This window comes from Petaurus breviceps, unplaced genomic scaffold (genome assembly GCF_028583685.1).
Source record: "Petaurus breviceps papuanus isolate PSGF00001 unplaced genomic scaffold, PetGlider_PUasm1.0 287, whole genome shotgun sequence".
NCBI lineage: Eukaryota > Metazoa > Chordata > Mammalia > Diprotodontia > Petauridae > Petaurus > Petaurus breviceps.
The window spans coordinates 753,475-771,606 of NW_027186029.1; the positions used below are offsets into that span (position 1 = coordinate 753,475).

General features: G+C 51.5%; 1 protein-coding gene and 1 pseudogene across 1 annotated transcript in view; both read right to left on the reverse strand.

Annotated features, from left to right (window-relative positions):
* Positions 1-2,393, reverse strand: part of GGT5 (gamma-glutamyltransferase 5) — a 22,550-nt gene extending 20,157 nt beyond the window's left edge. The window contains exons 1-2 of the mRNA XM_069096710.1: positions 2,265-2,393; positions 1,901-2,082 (exon numbers count right to left, since the gene is read on the reverse strand). Of these exons, the coding sequence (XP_068952811.1) occupies positions 1,901-2,082; positions 2,265-2,360 (278 nt within the window). The 5' untranslated portion in view covers positions 2,361-2,393. The remainder of the gene's footprint in view (positions 1-1,900; positions 2,083-2,264) is intronic.
* Positions 1-18,132, reverse strand: part of LOC138167675 (zinc finger protein 850-like) — a 762,790-nt pseudogene that overhangs the window by 665,671 nt on the left and 78,987 nt on the right.

Consider the following 18,132-nt stretch of genomic DNA (forward strand, 5'->3'; position numbering starts at 1 on the left):
GCAGGTGGCTGGGGGGTCTTAGGGATCTGTGCCTGGCCCTGTGCTGCTTAACACTTGCACCAAGGACTCCTCAAATGTGCAGGTCCAGGGGCAGGGCAAAGATAAGGGTTAGGATGGGCTGGAGCCTTGGGCTGAGGCTCTAAGAAAATGCTAAGATAGGGAGAAATGTAAAACTGCGCATGGGTCCAAAAAGTCACCTCCACAAACATTAGATGAGGAAGATGAGATATGAATAGACAGCAGTTGTTCTGAAGAAGATCCTGGGGTCTTTGTGGACTGCAGATTCAGCCTAGGTTTGGGCAGCAAAGATACAAATCCATTCTTGGGCTGCATTAGGAGGGGGAGGTTTCCCAGGAAGAGGGGGGAGGCCTTTTCTGCAGCACTTGGTGTCACTTTTGGGACCAGGCCTGAGAGCAGAAGAGGTGACCAGGATGGGGAGGGCCTTGAGTTCATGCCCAGTGAGGGGCCACTGGAGAAAATTCGTATATTTAGCCTGAAGGAGAGGCCGGAGCCCTGTCTTAAGGAAGCCCGAAGGTGGAGGGGCTCCCCTGTCCCAGAGCAGACTCAGCTGCCTGTACTGAGGTTTTCCAACAGAGGCTAGATGTCCTCTCACCAGGCCTGCTCCGAGGGGCTTTATGGTGGGTGGGAGGGGAGGAGGAAGGGAGGAGCAAGGGGGGAGGAGGGGGAAGAGTGAGGGGGGAGCAGTGATGGGGGAGGAAGAGGAAGTGGCTGGATGCCTCTGAGGTCCCCTCCTGTTCTCCCAGTCCTCTGTTCTCCGTCCTAAGGTTCCCTGTCTATTGTGAAGGCTGCTAATGTTTTAGCCCAAGTCAGAGCCTGTGCCCTGATTAGAGGGGGCAAAGGAAGCTGGGAACCTGGACTGAGTGCCTGCTGAGGCAGCAGCCAGATCCTGGCAGATGATGGGAAGGCAAGCTCATCCTCATGACTTTCCTTGAAAGTCCCTCAGCTGGGCTCAGCTGACCTCCCCAGGCTGGTGAGCCGGCATACCCCTTCACACATGGGTCCCCAAGACCAGTTCCTGAACTTTCCCCAGCACCAGGGCAAGTAGGTGGCTGTGTTGGAAAGGCAGGCTGGCCAAAGCCGCATTGGATCCCAGAGGCCTCTGGGGCGCTCCCATGTTTTAGGAGGATGTTTGGCAGCTGGAAGGAGGCTGGAGGCAGGGAGGCCAGTTGGGGACAGATCATTGCACCTATAGCTGTCAAGACAGAGGGAACCTCTGTCTGTAGGAGAGATGAGAAGCTAGACAGGACAGGGCTTGGCTGTGGGAAGGGTGGGGCTGACACCAGGGTCATGGAGCCGGTGACTTGGGGGATGGAGGCACCCTTGACCAAGGGAAGAGAGAGGAGAAGTGGGGGAGACAGGGGAAGCCTTCCTGTTCACTGCATGCTGGGGATATCCAGAGGGAACCGCCCCACAGGCACCTGGGGAGTGTGCCTGGAGCTCAGAGGCGAGGCTCCAGAAATGAAGTGAATTAAGTTCAGCTCCTTCTGAGACGTTCTGTGCTCTGGGTGGTCAGGCCTCCCCGGCTCTCACCTTCTGCTATCCCTGGGCCCAGAATCAGTCTCTCTTTTCAGACAAATGATGTTAGGCCCTTTCCTCTCTGATGACTTTCTCATTCCCTGCCCTGGTCTGGGTGAGGGGATCCCGTTTGCCCACTGGCTGTTGGCTGTGGCAAGTGGAAGTATCTTTCTTGCGAGCTAGGCTAAGGTTCTGGGTGGGCAGTTGGCATAGCTGCGGGCTTGCTCCACTTGAATGAGCCCAGGCACTCTGGTCCTGACCAAGCCGGACACTGGGCCTGAGAGAGCCCGGCCACCAAGCTGAGCAGCCAGTCCTGTGACCCCAGGAGCCGGCCTTGGTACTCCCAGAGGCAGCCCACACTCACCTGCCGATGTCCGAGCAGGTTTTGGTATCAGCCGCTACAGCAGCTGTGGGATAGCTTCTCGCTGGGCATGGGCTGCGCGGGGCCAGGAGGCTGGCCAACACGAGGATGGCCACCAGGATCGCCAAGGCTAGCAGGATGAAGCAGGCTGTGCGAGCCCCAACCTTGGCCATAGCCGGGGCAGCCTGCAGGACAGAGCTGGGCTGAGAAGCAAGCAGGTCCCGGAGCTCGTGGCGCCCTCCACTGCCTCCTCCCCCTCTCTCCCTGCTCCTCCTTCTCCTCTCCTTCCTCCCTCTCTCCCTCTTCTTCCTCCCCCTTTCCCTCTCCCCCCTCCAGCCCCCAGGAGCCAGGTCCCCGTCTGTGGTACCGGGGGGGTAGAGGGGCTGCCTGGGGCAGCGGCAGTGGTGGTAGCAGGGGGGGCAGCGGCAGCGGCAGCACTGAGGGCTTGTTTCCCCTTCTGCATCCTGCCTCCAGCTCCCCTAGGGTGCAGCCCCGGCTCTGGGCGGGCAGAGGGACGGCTTTGGTGGCTGTTCCCCTCCCATCCTCTGCTGGCCAGTAGCCACCCCCAATCCTGGACGTTTAACCACTTCCCCCCTCCCCGCCCATGAGCGTCCCCATATCCCAGCCCTCCCCCCAGCGGGGGGCCTCTCCTGGTCGCCCCTTCCTGGGCCCCCGTCTCTGTGTCACTTTGGCCCGGTCAGTCAGTCAGTAAACATTCACTAAGCGCCTACTGTGTGCCGGGATCGGTGCTAAGGCTCGGGGATGCAAACAGGCACAAGGCAGTCTGGCCGGAGGAGACATTGTGCAAACGCCCCCCCCCCGCCCCCTCCCCCACTGAAGCTAGGAGGAAAGGGGAGTAAGTGGGACCAGAAAGGGGGCAAGGTTTTGTGGAGAGTGCGGCTTGGCGCGGGTCGCGTAGGGAGCGGAGCAACCAGCGGTCTCTGGGCCCCTCGGTTTCCCCTCTGGAATGTTGGCGGTTTGAGAGGAGCCAGCTCAGGGTCACACCCTCCCCTCCCCACCCCTTCATGTCCCTGTGCCCTCTCCCCGCCAGCCAGCCCCCTGATGGAGGGAGCTCGCGGACGGGTCCGCGCGAGTCTGTGCTGGCCAGCTCCAGCCCTGCCCCGGGCCACCTGCTGGTTGGTGGGGAGGGGGCTGCTGAAGGGGAAGGGGCCTCAGTCTAGCACCCTGAATTCAGAGGAGCAGTTGAGGTTCAAAGAATAGCTCAGTCAGTAAGGGTCAAGTGCCCTGGCCCCGAGACCAGCAGCCCTGGGACCCCTCCCCTCTTTGGGGGCGCGGGAGAGGATGGGGGGGACACTGAGAAGGGAGAGGGAGCCCGGGGAGGACGGCGGCTACCAATCAGGACTGGCCAGCAGGAAGGGGGACGCCAGCCGCCACTGGTCCAGCCCCCACTGGGCCAGCCGCCACCGGGCCAGCCCCCACCGGGCTGGCGGCCACCGGGCCAGCCTCCCCACAGGTGTTTCCGTTTTGGACAGGGTTAATAGCCCAGCAGACGCCAGAATGTGTTGACTCTTGGTTTAGCCAGACCAGAGTGCAGTTTTGATCAAGGATTTCCTACTGCTCTTCTGGGGAAGATGGCGGTGGGCTAGGGCTTGAGGGGTGGCTCAGCCTGCAGTGCAGGGGTTCATGCTAGTGAATGAGGAGGTTTCCAGTGGAATGCCCCAGGGATAGGTGCCTGGAGCTGAGCTATTCAGCCTCTGGATCAGTGACTAGGGCAAAGGGGGGGGGGGCGCTCCTTCAATTTGCCAAAGACCCCACAGTGGGGGTGGGGGTGGATCGCCAACCCCCTGAGTGACAGGGTCAGGATCCTGAAGGATGGAAGATGAAATTCGCTTGGAAAAAATGTTTAGTCTCATCCTTGGGCACACAAGTTGCCAAGATAGGGGAGGCCAGCTTAGAAAGCAGTTTGTCTGAAAAAGAATGGAGGGGACTAGCGACTAGGTGGCACAGTGAATAGAGCACTAGCCCTGGAGTCAGGAGGACCTGAGTTCAAATCCGGCCCCAGACACTTAACACAATGAACTAGCTGTGTGACCTTGGGCAAGTCACTTAACCCCAATTGCTCTCCAAAAAGCCAAAAAAAAAAAAGCTCTACTGAGTCAACAGAGGGGCCTGGCAGCCACAGCCGGAGGGCTGCCTTGGGAAGGCAGAAATTTCAGAATCCGGGAACCGAGAGCTCATCCCTCTGGCCTCTACTCTTCTCAGACCTCATCTACAGTACTGGGGACTGAAGCAGAGAAAGGTCCTTGGCAAATGGAGTGTGTGCAGAGGAGGGCAGGGAGGTGGGCACGAGCCTGGAGTCCAGGCTGGAAGAGGACCAGGTGAAGGCACTGGGGACCTGGACCTGAGAAGGCTGAAGGCTGAGGTCTGAGGTGGAGGGAGAAACATGGCAGGATGACTGATCACGTCACTTGGGGCAGTGCTTATGTAGGGAAGCTGACTGGGCTGCTTTGATAGGTAGTGAGTTCCCCATCCTTGGCTGACTCCAAGCAGAAGCCAGGCATTCACTTGTCAGGGATGCCGAGGTGGGACTCTTTTGAGGCATAGGTTGGACTGAGATCCCTGCCAGCTCTGAGACTCTGGGCCCCTGAAGATGCTAGGCAGCGGCCACTGGCCATCTGCCTGAGTGTCTGTCCTGAAATGACCGGGAGGACTTTCCCAGGGTCAGAAGCCTGAAACAAAGGCCTGGTCAACTGTGGCCACCACAGCCCCCCAGGGCCCAGGCAATGTGGCGCCAAACTGTATCGCCACACAACACATTCCGGGAAAGCAGGATGCTGTCTGTCCTCAGCCAGGCCCTGTCCATCCCTGGCCAGGTCAGTGGGACTGCCCTGCCTGTCTGGCCCACACTCGGTCCCAGCCAGGCACAGCTCATTGCAAAGGGCGGTGGGCCCTGGCCAAGTGGCTGCCCCCACTAGGCTGCATGCAGGTGGTGTCTCAGGCAGGCCCTTCTCTGAAAGTGCAAGCAGTGGGTGCAGGGCAGAGGGTCTGGAGAGAGAGCTCAGGCCCTGGTGGGGGCAGGAGCCCCCCCAGAGCTGGACTCAGACCAGCAGGTGCCTCTTCTGCTGCTACTTGCCGGGGTCACAGGGTATTCTTCCTACCAGATTCATCCGAAGGCATCTTGGATCAGATCAGCACTATGGCACTTGGACGGACCATGGGCCAGGAACAGCACAGCCCCCTCTATGGATGGGGAGCTCCCCACCTCCACCACTAGACTGGAGGACCTGTAGTCAGTCGGGATGGCGACACTGCCCTTCCCTTTTCTCAGCAAGCTGAGAAGCTGCTCAGAGGTGGCAGGGGCCAGTATGTTCAGGGGGCTAGAGAACAAGGAAGCAAGGCTCCGCACAGTGGTCAGGTACTGTGCACATGGCCTCCAGGAGCTCACAGACTCCTGGCCCCTGGGATCCCACATGCCGGGTCCCAGGAGGTGTTAATGGTGCCCCAGGGGCCCTCTCTCCTGCTCCTCTCTGGGACTTGTGGGGCCAGAGGCGTTTTCTCACTCCAGTGGGTGAGTACTGGGTGTTTGACACCCATCACATGAAGGATACTGTGCCGGGGACTGAGACAGGGAGAAGTGAGATCCTGAGCTCCCTGCCCCCGCTGTGGTGCGAGCTCTGGCCCAGGCAGCTGCCCCCACCCCAAGATGCCTGCCTGATGCCACAGAGAAGTAGGAGAGAGCCAGGACAGGCTTCTTAGAGGGCTGGGAGCTGGCAGGGAATACCAGGCTTAGAAACAGCCAGAGCCAAGGGCCAGGCGCAGAAGGCCCCAGGGCTAGGAGGGCTGGAGGGCAGACAGCCCAGAATGCAGGCATTGAAGGGCAGGGCCACGAGTGCCCAGGAGAGGAGTTTGAAGTGGGGCACAGGGTGAGCTCCTCCGAGGGGATCCTCCCTGCTAGAGAGGACACAGCCAATAGTCTGGTCACATCTGATTCCGTCCCTCGGCCTAGAATTATCTGCAGCCTTCGATGCCCCAGCCTATCCTGAGCATTAAAACTCAAAACTGTCTTACAGAGCTGCCGCAGAGATGAGGCTATGGGCCAAGCTAGAGCCCTGAAGGATGGATGCAGCCTGGGCTCCTCCTTCTTCAGGCCCAGAGGGCGTCGGTGACTCTCATGGCCTGCTCCAGGTCACCTGTAACCCTGGCTCTCCTCTGACCAGCCCCAGCAGAAGGCCCCCATCAGGCCCAACTCCTGGCGCCTCTCTGCCCTTTCAGATTCTATGGGTCAGGCTGGGAGGGCCTGGCACACGACGGGCACTGGCTCTAAGAGGGCTGGCAGCCTCCTGGGGCATCCACTGCCTCTTTTCTTCCTCAGAAGACTTGTTCTAACTTTCCTTTTCAGGATTTTGTTCTGTGCCACAGGAGCTCAGGGCCTGGGGTGTTCCCTAGACTTCCTGTGAAATCTGTCCGACTGAAGAGCCTGTCTCTCCCTGGCCTTCCTCCTGGGTTCTGGGAGGGAACCATGACTTCTCTTCAAGGCTGCCCACTTGTCTCTCTCCAGAACTTGTTCCCTGCCTTGGTCAGAGCTGGGTTGTCCCCGGCCCCCTCCACCTGCTGATGGCTGGGGGTGAGGCAAGGCTTCTGAGAGCGCCTGCAGGTGAGCGAGCCTGGCCCTGCGGGTGACTCATTTCCTCTGTCTGGTCTGCAGCATATCACAAGAGGCTGTTTGATGTAGGCCTGGAAAGGGCCAGCACTTTGCCTCATTTTACAGGAAGAAGGGAAGGCCTGGGGAGGGCGAGGGGCAGATTAGCCTGGGGCCTCTGCCTCCAAAGCAAGACCAGGGTTCCCTCTCCTCCGGGCTTCCGTCCTTTGATCTTCACCCAAACACACTTCCTGCCTCTTGTCCCTGAGTTTCCTCACTTGAGGACCCCCCTTCACATACTGTCCCCCGCATCTCTCCTGTGCTGGGGTTTTGCCCAGGAAGGTTCATCCACCCAGAGCCTTACCACAGTTCTGGGACAATTCTATGGTTTCTCAGGATGCCTCTGGAGGTCTGGTCGGCCTCTTCATGTCCAGATGTCCCTCAGACTTCACAGGTTCCAGGGGTTGTCAGTGGTGGGCTCCTTCCTTGGATTCCCTGTCTCACAGGTTCCTGGTCTTCCTTTCCTGTCTCTGCAGTGCTGGCCTTCCCCACCTCAGGGCCCAGCCCAAGACCACTGGCTCCTCATTTTAAAGCCTCCACACAAATGTCCTTGAACTCTTCCCATCAGGTGGGAGGCTGTCATTCCTATGCTTTAAGCTGCGGTCTGGCAATCCAAAGGTCATTCTCAAGTCCCAAATTCATATGGCTGCTTATTTACTCCATCCCTCTCATCCTTCATAGGGAGGAGCAAGGAAGACCCCATCTGGACCCAAATAGCTCTCTTGGCCAGCAGCTACAAATGCATAGAGATTATATTCCAATTCCTTCTAGCAATATCATTTTGTCCACGTGGCCCACTGGAGTCAGCAGGTTTAACAAATCTTGGGATTCTCTGGGCAGAGTCCAAGATATATGTCCTGGGAAGACAGCAGATCCCCTTGTCATCATGGCCTCAGCTGTTGGCAGTCAATCAGTCAACAACCATTTATTAAGCTAGGTGGTGCATCGAGGTGCGGCACCAGGCCTGGAGTCCAGAAGACTCCTCTTCCTGAGTTCAAATCCAACTCAGACATTCACTTGCTATGTGATCCTGGGTAAGTCACCTAATGCTGTTTGCCTCAGTTTCCTCATATGTAAAATGAGTTGGAGAAGGAAATGGCCAACCCCTCCAGTATCTCTGCCAAGAAAACCCTAAATAGGGGCGGCTAGGAGGCGCAGTGAGCAGAGTGCTGGCCCTGGAGTCAGGAGGACCTGAGTTCGGATCTGACCTCAGACACTTAACACACACAAACAAAAAACTTAGCCGTGTGACCTTGGGTAAGTTACTTAAACCCAACTGCCCTCCAAAAAAAAAACAAAAAACAAAAAAAACCCCTAAACAAAATCACAGAGAATCGGACAGGACGGAACCACAACGTGGGGTGCTCAGTGCTGGCACTACCAACAGAGCAGAAGGCCAGTCCTTGCTAGGGGCGTGCTGGCATGCATTTAATAGTCATCTCTCCAACATGTACAGGACACACTTCTAAGTTTAGTCTGGGTCACTAAGATTCTCTCAACATTTGAGCTGGCTCCTGCCTTCAAGAAGTTCACACTCTAATGGGGAGAGACAACACATAGAATCAAGGGGGAAGCATCCAATGTGAAGACCCTGTAGAAGAAGAATGCAGCCTAGAGAGGGAGGGGCCATGACTGGCCTCAGCATCCTCCTGGAATGGAGGCTGTCGGAGGACCACCCAGTCAGAGGGAGGGGCTGCAGGGGCCAGTGTGGGGGTTCCAGGGCTGGAGGGAGGTTTTAGGAGGAAGAGGTTTCTGGGGCATGGCAGAGGAAGTCTGGGGTGCAGCCCGCAGAGGGGTAAGGCTACTTGGTTCTTCCTCTGAACCTTCTGTAGATAAAGCCCAGGCCACTACCATGTGATGCCCCTGCTCAGAAAATTCCAGTGGCTCCTCGCTTTGAAATGTGTAGGAAGTAATTGGTGAAGGCAAGTGGAGCTCAGGAGAGAGGTCAGGGCTGGATATACAGACATGCGAGTCATCTGTGCAGAGATGATGACCAAAGCTAAGACAGCTAATCAGATTACCCAGAGAGCAGGGAGAAGAGAAGAACAGCCCAGGTAGAGTCTTTCAGGGACACTCATGATTAGTGGCTGTGACCTGGAGGAGGGTCCAGCAAAGAAGAGTGAGAACACAGGTGGGCGGTCTTGCAACAGAAATTTAGCAAAAAGGCAAACTGAGGCAAATTTCTCTGAGCAAGATAACATTTATTGGGGCATGCTGTCTGTCGACAAATGGGTCAGTGCCTTCATTTATGCTAAAGACCCTAAGGAAAAGGACAGTCCCCTTTTATAGGTTTGGAGGAACACAGAACAAAGAACAGAACAGGGTAGACAACATCATGGGATTGAGGACAATGTGATTAGTTACAGAGCTGGGGTGCAGGAAACAGTATAATTGGTTAAAAGTTTGGCCACAGTGGGAATTCTCCTGAACTCTCCCCAATTTACCTCCAAAAACCATAAAACAGTGCCTTAAAACAAATTCTGGAGGCAGAACCAACAAAAAGATGGGGTGAAATGATTTTCCAGTCTAGGACAACTTAGAAGGTTGGCAGGAAAGGTCTATCTCATACAGGTAAAAGGAGAGTACAGTCCAGTGCAGGCAGTGTCTGTGCAAGCCGTCAGGAGGCCCCGAGGCCCAGTGCAGGTCAGTGACTGTGGCCCCCGGGCAAGAAGCTTGGGACAAAGCCCCCTCCACCCCAGGAGCAGAGCTCAACTTTAAGTCATGAAGTAGGTTGGAAAATGGGGGGGGGGAGCGGGGAAAGAACCCTATAAAAGAAAGTTACATGGTTACAGGGAAGATGAAAACAAACTCAGAAGAAGACAACAATGTCAAAACACATGTGAAGACTCAAAAGAAAAATGTGAATTGGACTTGGGCACAGAAAGGGCTCAAAAAGGAATTTTTAAAAATCAAAAAAGAGGTAGAAGAAAAATTGGGAAAAGAAATCTTAGAAAGAGAATCATGAAAAAAGAATCAACAGCTTGGTAAAGGAAGCCCCCCAAAATGGAAAATATGTGCAAAAATTCACTGAATAAAACAACTCCTGAAAAAGCAGAATTGACCAAATGGAAAAGAAGCTATATAAGCTAATTGAAGAAAATGGCTCCTTAAAAATTAGAACTGGAGGGGCAACTGGGTGATACAGTGAATAGAGCACCGGCCCTCGAGTCAGGAGGACCTGAGTTCAAATCCAGCCTCAGATACTTAACACTTACTAGCTGTGTGACCTTGGGCAAGTCACATAACCACAACTGCCCTGCCTTTCCCCCTCCAAAAACAAAACAAACAACTGAAAAATTAGAATTGGACAAGTGGAAGCTAAAGATTCCATGGGACATCAAGAATCAAACAGGGACAGCTAGGTGGTACAATAGATAGAACACCAGCCCTGGAGTCAGGAGGACCTGAGTTCAAATCTCAGACACTTAGTAGTTGTGTGACCCTGGGCAAGTCACTTAACCCTGATTACCTACACACACACACACACACACACACACACACACACTTGCATACACACACAAGAATCAAACAAAATCGAAAGAATGAAAAAATAGAAGAAAACATGAACTCTCTTATTGGAAAAACAATGGATCTGGAAAGGAGAGATAATTTAAGAACTCTTGGACTACCTAAATAAGCCATGATCAAAAAAAGAACCTGGGCATTATGCTTCAAGAAATTATCAGTTTGCTCAAAAGGGCAGCTAGGTGGCACAGTGAATAGAGCACCAGCCCTAGAGTTAGGACGACCTGAGTTCAAATCTAGCTTCAGACACTTGACACTTACTATTGGTGTGACCTTGGGCAAGTCACTTAACTCCAATTGTCCTACCTTCCCACCTCCAAAAAACAAAAAAAGAAACTATCAGGAAAACTGTTCTGATATTCTAGAATCAGAAGGCAAAATGGAAATTGAAAGAATCTACTGATCACTTCCTGAAAGAGATCCCCAAATGAAAACTCTAAGGGATACTATAACCAAATTCCAGAACTCTCAGGTCAAGAAGAAAATATTGCAAGCAGCCAGAAAGAAGCAATTCAAATACCGAGAAAACAAGGTCAGGATTATACAGGATTTAGTAGCTTCTACGGTAAAGGATCACAGGGCTTGGAATATCACATTCCAGAGAGCAAAGGCACTAGAATTACAACCAAGAATCACCTACCCAGAAAAACTGAGTACAATCCTTCAGGAGGAAATAGATATTCAGTGAAAAAGAGGATTTTCAGGCATTCCAGATGAAAAGACCAGAGCTGAGCAGGAAGTTTGATTTTCAAAAACAAAACTCAGATGAAGCATAAAAAAGTAAACAGGAAAGAGAAAAACTGTTTACATTCCTACTTGGGAACATCATACTTGTAACTCTTAGGAACTCTCTCCTCTTTTTTTTTTTAAATGCTTTATTAACTTCTGATTTACATCATTCGTTTCTGCCAGATTTTGAGTTACAAATTTTCTCCCCATTTTTCCCTGACCCATCCCCCCAAAACAGCAGTCCCACAGGATATCCCCACCTCCAATCTGCTCTCTCCCATATTTTCTTCCATACCCATTTAGACTTTTCCAGTGGATCTCTATGCCTCAGTGCCTGTATATCTTATTTCTTGATTACATGTAAGATGGTATTAATAATAATAATATATATATACACACACACATATATATATATTTGAATATTTGATTTTAAAACTTTCAATTCCAGATTCATTCCCTTCCCCCCCTGCCACTCACCCCCACTGGGGAGACAAGCAGTTCAGTATAGGTTCTACATGTGCGGCTAATGCAAAACAATAACATAGTAGATATGCTGTAAAAGACTGACTATATTTCCCTCCCTCCTATCCCACCTCCCACTTGTTCTATTCTCTACTTTGATCCTGTCCCTTTTCAAAAATGGGTGCTTCCAACTCCCCCCCCCAGCCTGCCCTTCCTTCCATCATCCCCCCTCACATCCCCTTCCCCCCCTATTCTCCTGGAGGGTGAGATCCCCTATTTAGTGTGTATTTCCCTCCCTCCTCAAGCCAGATTCAATAGGAATAAGGTTGACCCATTCCCTTTTGCCTTCCTATTCTTCCCCTCCATTGTAACCATTTTCCCTTGCCTCTTCTGTATGAGATAGTTGCCCCACTCTGTCTCTCCCCATCTCCTCTCATTATATTCCTCTCACCTCTTAATTTCACCTTTTAAGTATCATCCCTTTCTGTTAAATTGGTCCCGTGCCCTCTATCTATGTATACCTGTAAATGTATATACACACATTCACATATGTATTCATATGCCCGCATACCCTCATATAAAGACATATATATTTCTAATCCCTTCAACTACTGAGAAAAGTTTCATTAAGTTACAATTATTGTTTTTCCATGTAGGAATGTTAATAGTTCAACTTTGGCCAGGTGGCTTAGCAAGCAAGAGCACCGGCCCAAGTGCCGGGACGACCCAGAACAAATCCGGGCCCAGACACTCAGCACCACACCCAGAAACAACAACTGGCCGTGCAACCCCGAGCAAGCCACTCAACCCTGATTGCTTAAAAAAAAAAATAGTTCAACTTTGATAAGTTCCTTATGATTTCTTTTCCCTGTTTACCTTCTCATGCTACTCTTGCTTCTTGTATCTGAATGTCAAATTTTCTATTCAACTCTGGTTTTTTCAGCAAGAATGCTTGAAAGTCCTGTATTCCACTGAATGACCATATTTTCCCCTGAAACATGATACTCAGTTTTGCTGGGTAGGTGACTCTTGGTTTTAATCCCAGCTCCCTTGACCTCCGGAATATCACATTCCAGGCCCTTCGATCCCTCAGTGTAGAAGCTGCCAGATCCTGGGTTATCCTGATTGTGTTTCCACAATATTCAAATTGTTTCTTCCTGGCTGCTTGTAATATTCTCTCCTTACTCTGGGAATTCTGGAACCTGGCTATAATATTCCTAGGAGTTTTCTTTTTGGGATCTTTTTTCAGGAGGTGATCGGTGGATTCTTTCAACCTCTATTTTGCCCTCTCATTCTAAAACATCAGGGCAGTTTTCTTTGAGAACTTCCTGGAGGATGCTTTCCAGGCTCTTACTTTGGTCATGGCTCTCAGGCAGTCCAATAATTTTTAAATTATCTCTCCTGGATCTATTTTCCAGGTCAGTGGTTTTTCCCATGAGATATTTCACCTTGCCTTCTATTCTTTCATTTGTTTGGATCTGTTTAACAGCATCTTGATTTCTCATAAAGTCATTAGCTTCCATTTGCTCCAATCTAATTCTGAAGCAATGATTCTCCTCAGTGAGCTTTTGAGATTCTTTTTCCATCTGGCAAATTCGACTTTTTAAGGCATTCTTCTCCTCATTGCCTCTCTGAGCCTCCTTTGCCATTTGAGTCAGTCTGTTTTTTAAGGTATTATTTTCTTCAGTCAGGCTGTTGACTCTCATTTCATAATTTTCTTGCATTGTTCTCATTTCTCTTCCCAATTTTTCCTCCACTTCTCTTATCTGCTTCTTAAGGTGCTCTATGGCCTGTAACCAGCTTGTATTTTCCTTTGAAGCTTTTGGTGCAGGAGTTCTGACTTCACTGATTTCCTCCTGTTCCATGCCTTGCTCCTTCTTATCCCCAAAATAGGAGTGTAATGTTGGAATCTTCTGTCTGCTTTGTTTCCTTTGCCTGCTCATTTTGCCACTCAATGATTTGACTTTTGGGCTTTTTGCCACAGTAGGACTCTGCCACCAGACAGAGGAGTTTTCGTCCCAAACACTGGGGTTTTCTCAGCTGCCGGAGGTATTAGATGGGTGCCCTCTCTGAGGTCTCCACACGCTCTGGCAAGCTGGACACACACCCCAGGACCTCCACCCTAGACTGCAATCCAGATCCAAGCAGGTTAAAGCAAGAGCGATCACCCCTCAGACTGGTGCTTGGTCCCCCTACATTCCGCAGGCCAGGAGCTGAAGCCGCCACCACGTGGTGCTGGCAGGCTGTGCTGGCGTCTCAGCGGTTTCTCGCCCCGGGGGGCAAAAGCCATGCACTCCCACTTCCTGGGTCCCAAAGTCCAGACTGCACTGGCCTCTCACCTTGTCCTTCGCATCTATGTATTGATAAATCTGGAAACAGCCACAGCTGCTGCTGATCTGGAGTCCCTCTGGCTGGCGCTGGTCAGGCCCGCCCTGGGGCTAAAGCCTCAGAGTGGGGCTGGGCTCAGCTCCCAGAGAGCTGCGCTGGCCGATTCCTGCCGGCCTGCCGGGCTGTCCTCAGCGGGAGATTAACTTCTCTGTGTCATTTTGTGGGTTCCGCAGCCTCAAAGTTTGTTTAGAGTCCCCTTTTTACATGGATTGGGGAGGGTGGAAGCCGGAGCCGTGGGAGGGTCGTGCTTCAGGAACTCTCTCCTCTTAAGGTGGTTAGAAAGAGAGCACATAGACAGAGAGTGTGGGTATAAGCCGGCTTTGATAAGATGATGTTAAAGAAAGCACCCCAAGACAAGAACACAACAAAATTAAGGGGTGAGGAGGAGGGTTGCCCTGGCTGAAGAGAAAAGGAAGGGGTCAAAGGGGGTCATGTATCTCACATTAAAAAGGCACAAGAGAACTTTTACAGTGGAGGGGAAGATGGGGGCGGGGCATCACTTGACCTCACTCATCAGAATTGGCTCAAAGAGGGATTAATGTACACAAAATAATGTCCATAGAAAACAATCTTCTGCTACAGGGAAGTAAGAGGGGAGGAGAATAAGAAAAGGGGAGGATGGATCAAAAGGAGCTCATATTGGGGGAGGCGGTGGTCAGAACTAAAACACTGGTGAGGAAAAAGGGACAGGGTGAAAGGAGATGGGGGGAGTAGGGAAGAGAGAGGAGAGACAGAGACAGAGAAATGGGGAAAACAGATGAAGGGAAATACACAGTACTCATAACTGTGAATGTGAATGGGATGAACTCACCCATAAAACCGAGATGGAAAGCAAAATGGATTAAAAGGTAAAAGGTTGAACAGAATCCATTATGCCTCAGTTGAAGTAAAAAAAAAAAATGCAGAGGTAGCAATCCTCGTCTCAGACCTCAAGGCCACAGGTCCCCAGATAAAGCTTTTGACTGAGTCCAAGTTTTACAAAACAAATCCTTTTACTGAGGGGATTTGTTCTGTGAAGTTTGGATTCAGTCAAAGGGCTGCACTTGAGGACCTAGAGGGCCACATGTGGCCTTCAGGTCGCAGATTCCCCATCCAGGACTCCAACAAAGCAAAAGCAAAAATAGATCTAATTAAAAGAGATAAAGAAGAAAACTGCATCTTGCTAAAAGTACCACAGACAATGTCAACCATTACTGAGTTTATTCTAAGACAAAATTAAGCTCAAAATTAAAAAAAATGAATGTTAAAAATTGTCTTTACATGTAATTGCATTTTTAAAAAGTTTGGTCATGAGGAGTTAGCAATGGCCCCTCTCCCCTTCTCCTGAGACTAAGAAATTTGCATTGTCTAAGAGCAGGTGTGAGATGGTGGGTCAGGCTGTTGGACAGAAAAGCAGACAATAGGTGATCTTGATGGTGAAGATATTAGACCCAATTCCCTTGTGTTCATATGTATCCACCAAGGTCAGTTAAATTCCTTAAGGCAAGAACAGATCCATGATTAGCAGGAAAGCTGGATTTTCAAACTTAGCTCGTTATGGGCTGGCTGAATTCTGAGGCAAGTTCAGAGACAGAGAATCATAATTTAAGTAGGTAGAAGACAAAATAGATTAAGTGTAAATAGGAACAATAAATAATGATACAGGACCAGTCTTAATCTTCTCGGAGGGGAGCCAAGACAAAGCAGGGTCACAGGTCTAGGTGAGAGTGTACAAGCGATGACCAGTGTCAGAGGCCAGGAGAGTGAGGATGGAGAGGGCCTATGAGACCCAGCATTTAAGACAGACAGAGAATACAAAATTTACAAGGATTTGCACAAACAAGACCAATGCAACCAAAATGGGAGAAAAGGTTTGCAGGAAGATTTCTGATAAAGATCTCCTATCTAAGATAACAGACAGGACTGATGCAAAAGTGAGGCCAAATGCTGTTCTCCAGAGAGGAGAGGTCAAAGGGTACATCCAGGCAGTGTTCAAAAGGAGAAATGCAAACTCCCAACAGACCTGGGAACAACGCTGACTAAATAATAAGGGGACAAAAGAAGGCAGCTTTGGGCCGATGGGTGCTGGAGGGGCTGGAGGAGAGCCGGCTGCTGGAGATACCACTGGTCCAGGCCTTTGGGAGGCAGCGTGAAGCAACTTATGCCCCAGCATGCTGTCTGATTTCCCAGAGAGACCGTGAAAGAAGCAAAGGATCCATGGAGACAAAAGTATTTAGACACCCAGTGAGAAGCCCTAAAAGTAGGGAGAGGAGAGAAGGAAAGTGAGCCGGGCTGTGCGGTCCTACCTGTTTGCTCAATTTAACGTATGGGTCAAAAACAAACCCAGCCTGCATAGCCCAGGCTCATCCACAAGTGTGTGCCAGGGCTCTGACTCTTAATTTCACAACAAAAGAAGAAAATGTTTTTTAAAAGAAAAAATAATGGTGCAAACTACTTGGGAGGGGTAGGGAGGGGTAGTATTTCACATGCATTTTACCCCAAGAGGTTTAGTCCTGGTCTCCACCCCCGACCCCACTGCACATATATGCACACACATGTGCACACACCCACACACACACAGCTCCTCTCTCCTCCTCAGTGCTGCCCGTCATCCCCATTACATTCCATATCATGTGTTGCTTGGTCTTCTGTCCTCCAGGGCATCAGCTAGGTCCCCTGAGATCCTGGTGTCATCAGCCATCTATGTGGAAGGGAGGGGGGTCCAAGGCCCAGGCCAAGCCCACACATCTGCACGCCTTCCCCGAATCCTATGAGATACCAATAAATCCTCAGTTAATTTGAAAGGACTAAAGTGGACTTTATCTGTGTGAGAAGAAAGATAGTGACCCAGAAAAGACAGGATTAGACACAGCTCTGGGCTGGTCCTGACCAGACTGTCCGACCAGCGGAGAAAGAGGCCTGACCTCTGTCTAGCAGAGGGCCGCCAGGTAGAGCATCCCTCTTGGGGGGGACAGTCTCTGTTCTCTGTCTCCGCTTCCATCTCTCTCCTCTCTCCCCCTCCCTATTGATCATGCTTTCAGCCTAGGAAAAGTACACCCGAGAGCAGCCAGACACAGGAGCATACCAAGGGCAAAGCCAGATGGGGAGGAAGCAGGTTCCGCGGTCGTGACCCGGCTCCTCTCACTAGAGGAGATGCCCGCTTATGGACCTGAGCAAAGGCTCCTCAGGATTGTGAGGTCCTGCTTTGCCACATCTTCTGTACGTCATATTTAGCTTCCAGTGTATCACACTTGTGTGTTAGTGGGTGGGTGTGCCCCCAATTTGGAGGAGAATCTTTTAACCCACCGCTCTTACTGAAGCATCTTTGTTAGTACCTTTGCTTAAAAGTTCATTGAAACTACAGTCTGATAACTGATGGGAAGCACACCAGCGGGGGTTTGGAAGTGAGTGCACTAGAAATCACAGTTACCAGCCACCCCTCTGGGTACCCCAAGCCAGGAGTGCCAGTGCAGGTTAGGAGAATGGGCCCCAGGAGGTGTTTTTAGGGAAGTCACTCACAAAATGTCGAGCAGCACAAGGCCAAGCACAGACCTTTAGAGAACAGCCATTAATCACCTTTGCTTCTTATATTGTCCTTTTCCTGCCTTGGTTTCCCCTTTTGTAAAATTGGGGTAATAATAGCACCTACTTCCCTGAGATAATATTAGTAAAGTGCCCTCCCAGCTCACTCCTAAGGATGGGGGCCCACTCATGGGGGCAGCGAGGCTCCTTTACATGGAGAAGGGAAGCAGCTGGGCACCCAGGAGGGGAAGGGCTGGTGTCCCTATGTCCCTGGGGCATGCCATTCAGGCCTGCGTTGGCCTTGGTGATTTCTGAGAACCCTCTGATGCTGTGAGCCCATCTGCAAGGCCAGGGGCTTCTCAGGGACATGTTCCTCTTCAGCTGCACACTGCTGGGACCCTGCCACCAGCCCTGGGCCTCAGGGAAGGCCTCAGCAAGGCCCTGCTGTCTCCCTCCTCACAGGGCCCATTCAGTAAGGGCTGATCAAGCACCTACTGTATGCTGGGCCCAACAGGCCCTGCCCCAGAAGAGCCCTCATTCTTCTGGGGGAAGGGAGAGGAAAATGCTCATGGCTGAGTAGACACAAAATAGAGTAAGCACCAAAAGTCATGAATAAACAGCCATCAGAAGAAGAATTGGAATGATGATGGCTACCCCATTTATAGTGCCTACTGTGTGCCAGGCTCTACACGAGTTACCTCATGTGAACCCCTCCCCAAAGCATTTAGACCCTCCAAGACCTCAGAAAGGCCTAAAACCTGAACTGGCCAATCAGGAGAGGCGTTGAGGCCCACTCTGCTCTGGCCTAACTGACGCACTCTGCTCTGCTCTGAGTGAACCCAAAGTGCCCCTTCCTCGTCGGCCGCTACAAGGCTGGATGAAGCCGGCTGCTGTTTATGAACGCCAAGGATGAGGTGCCTGGGACCAGACACTAGTCTGAATACTGGGACTTTTCTTACATTATATTATG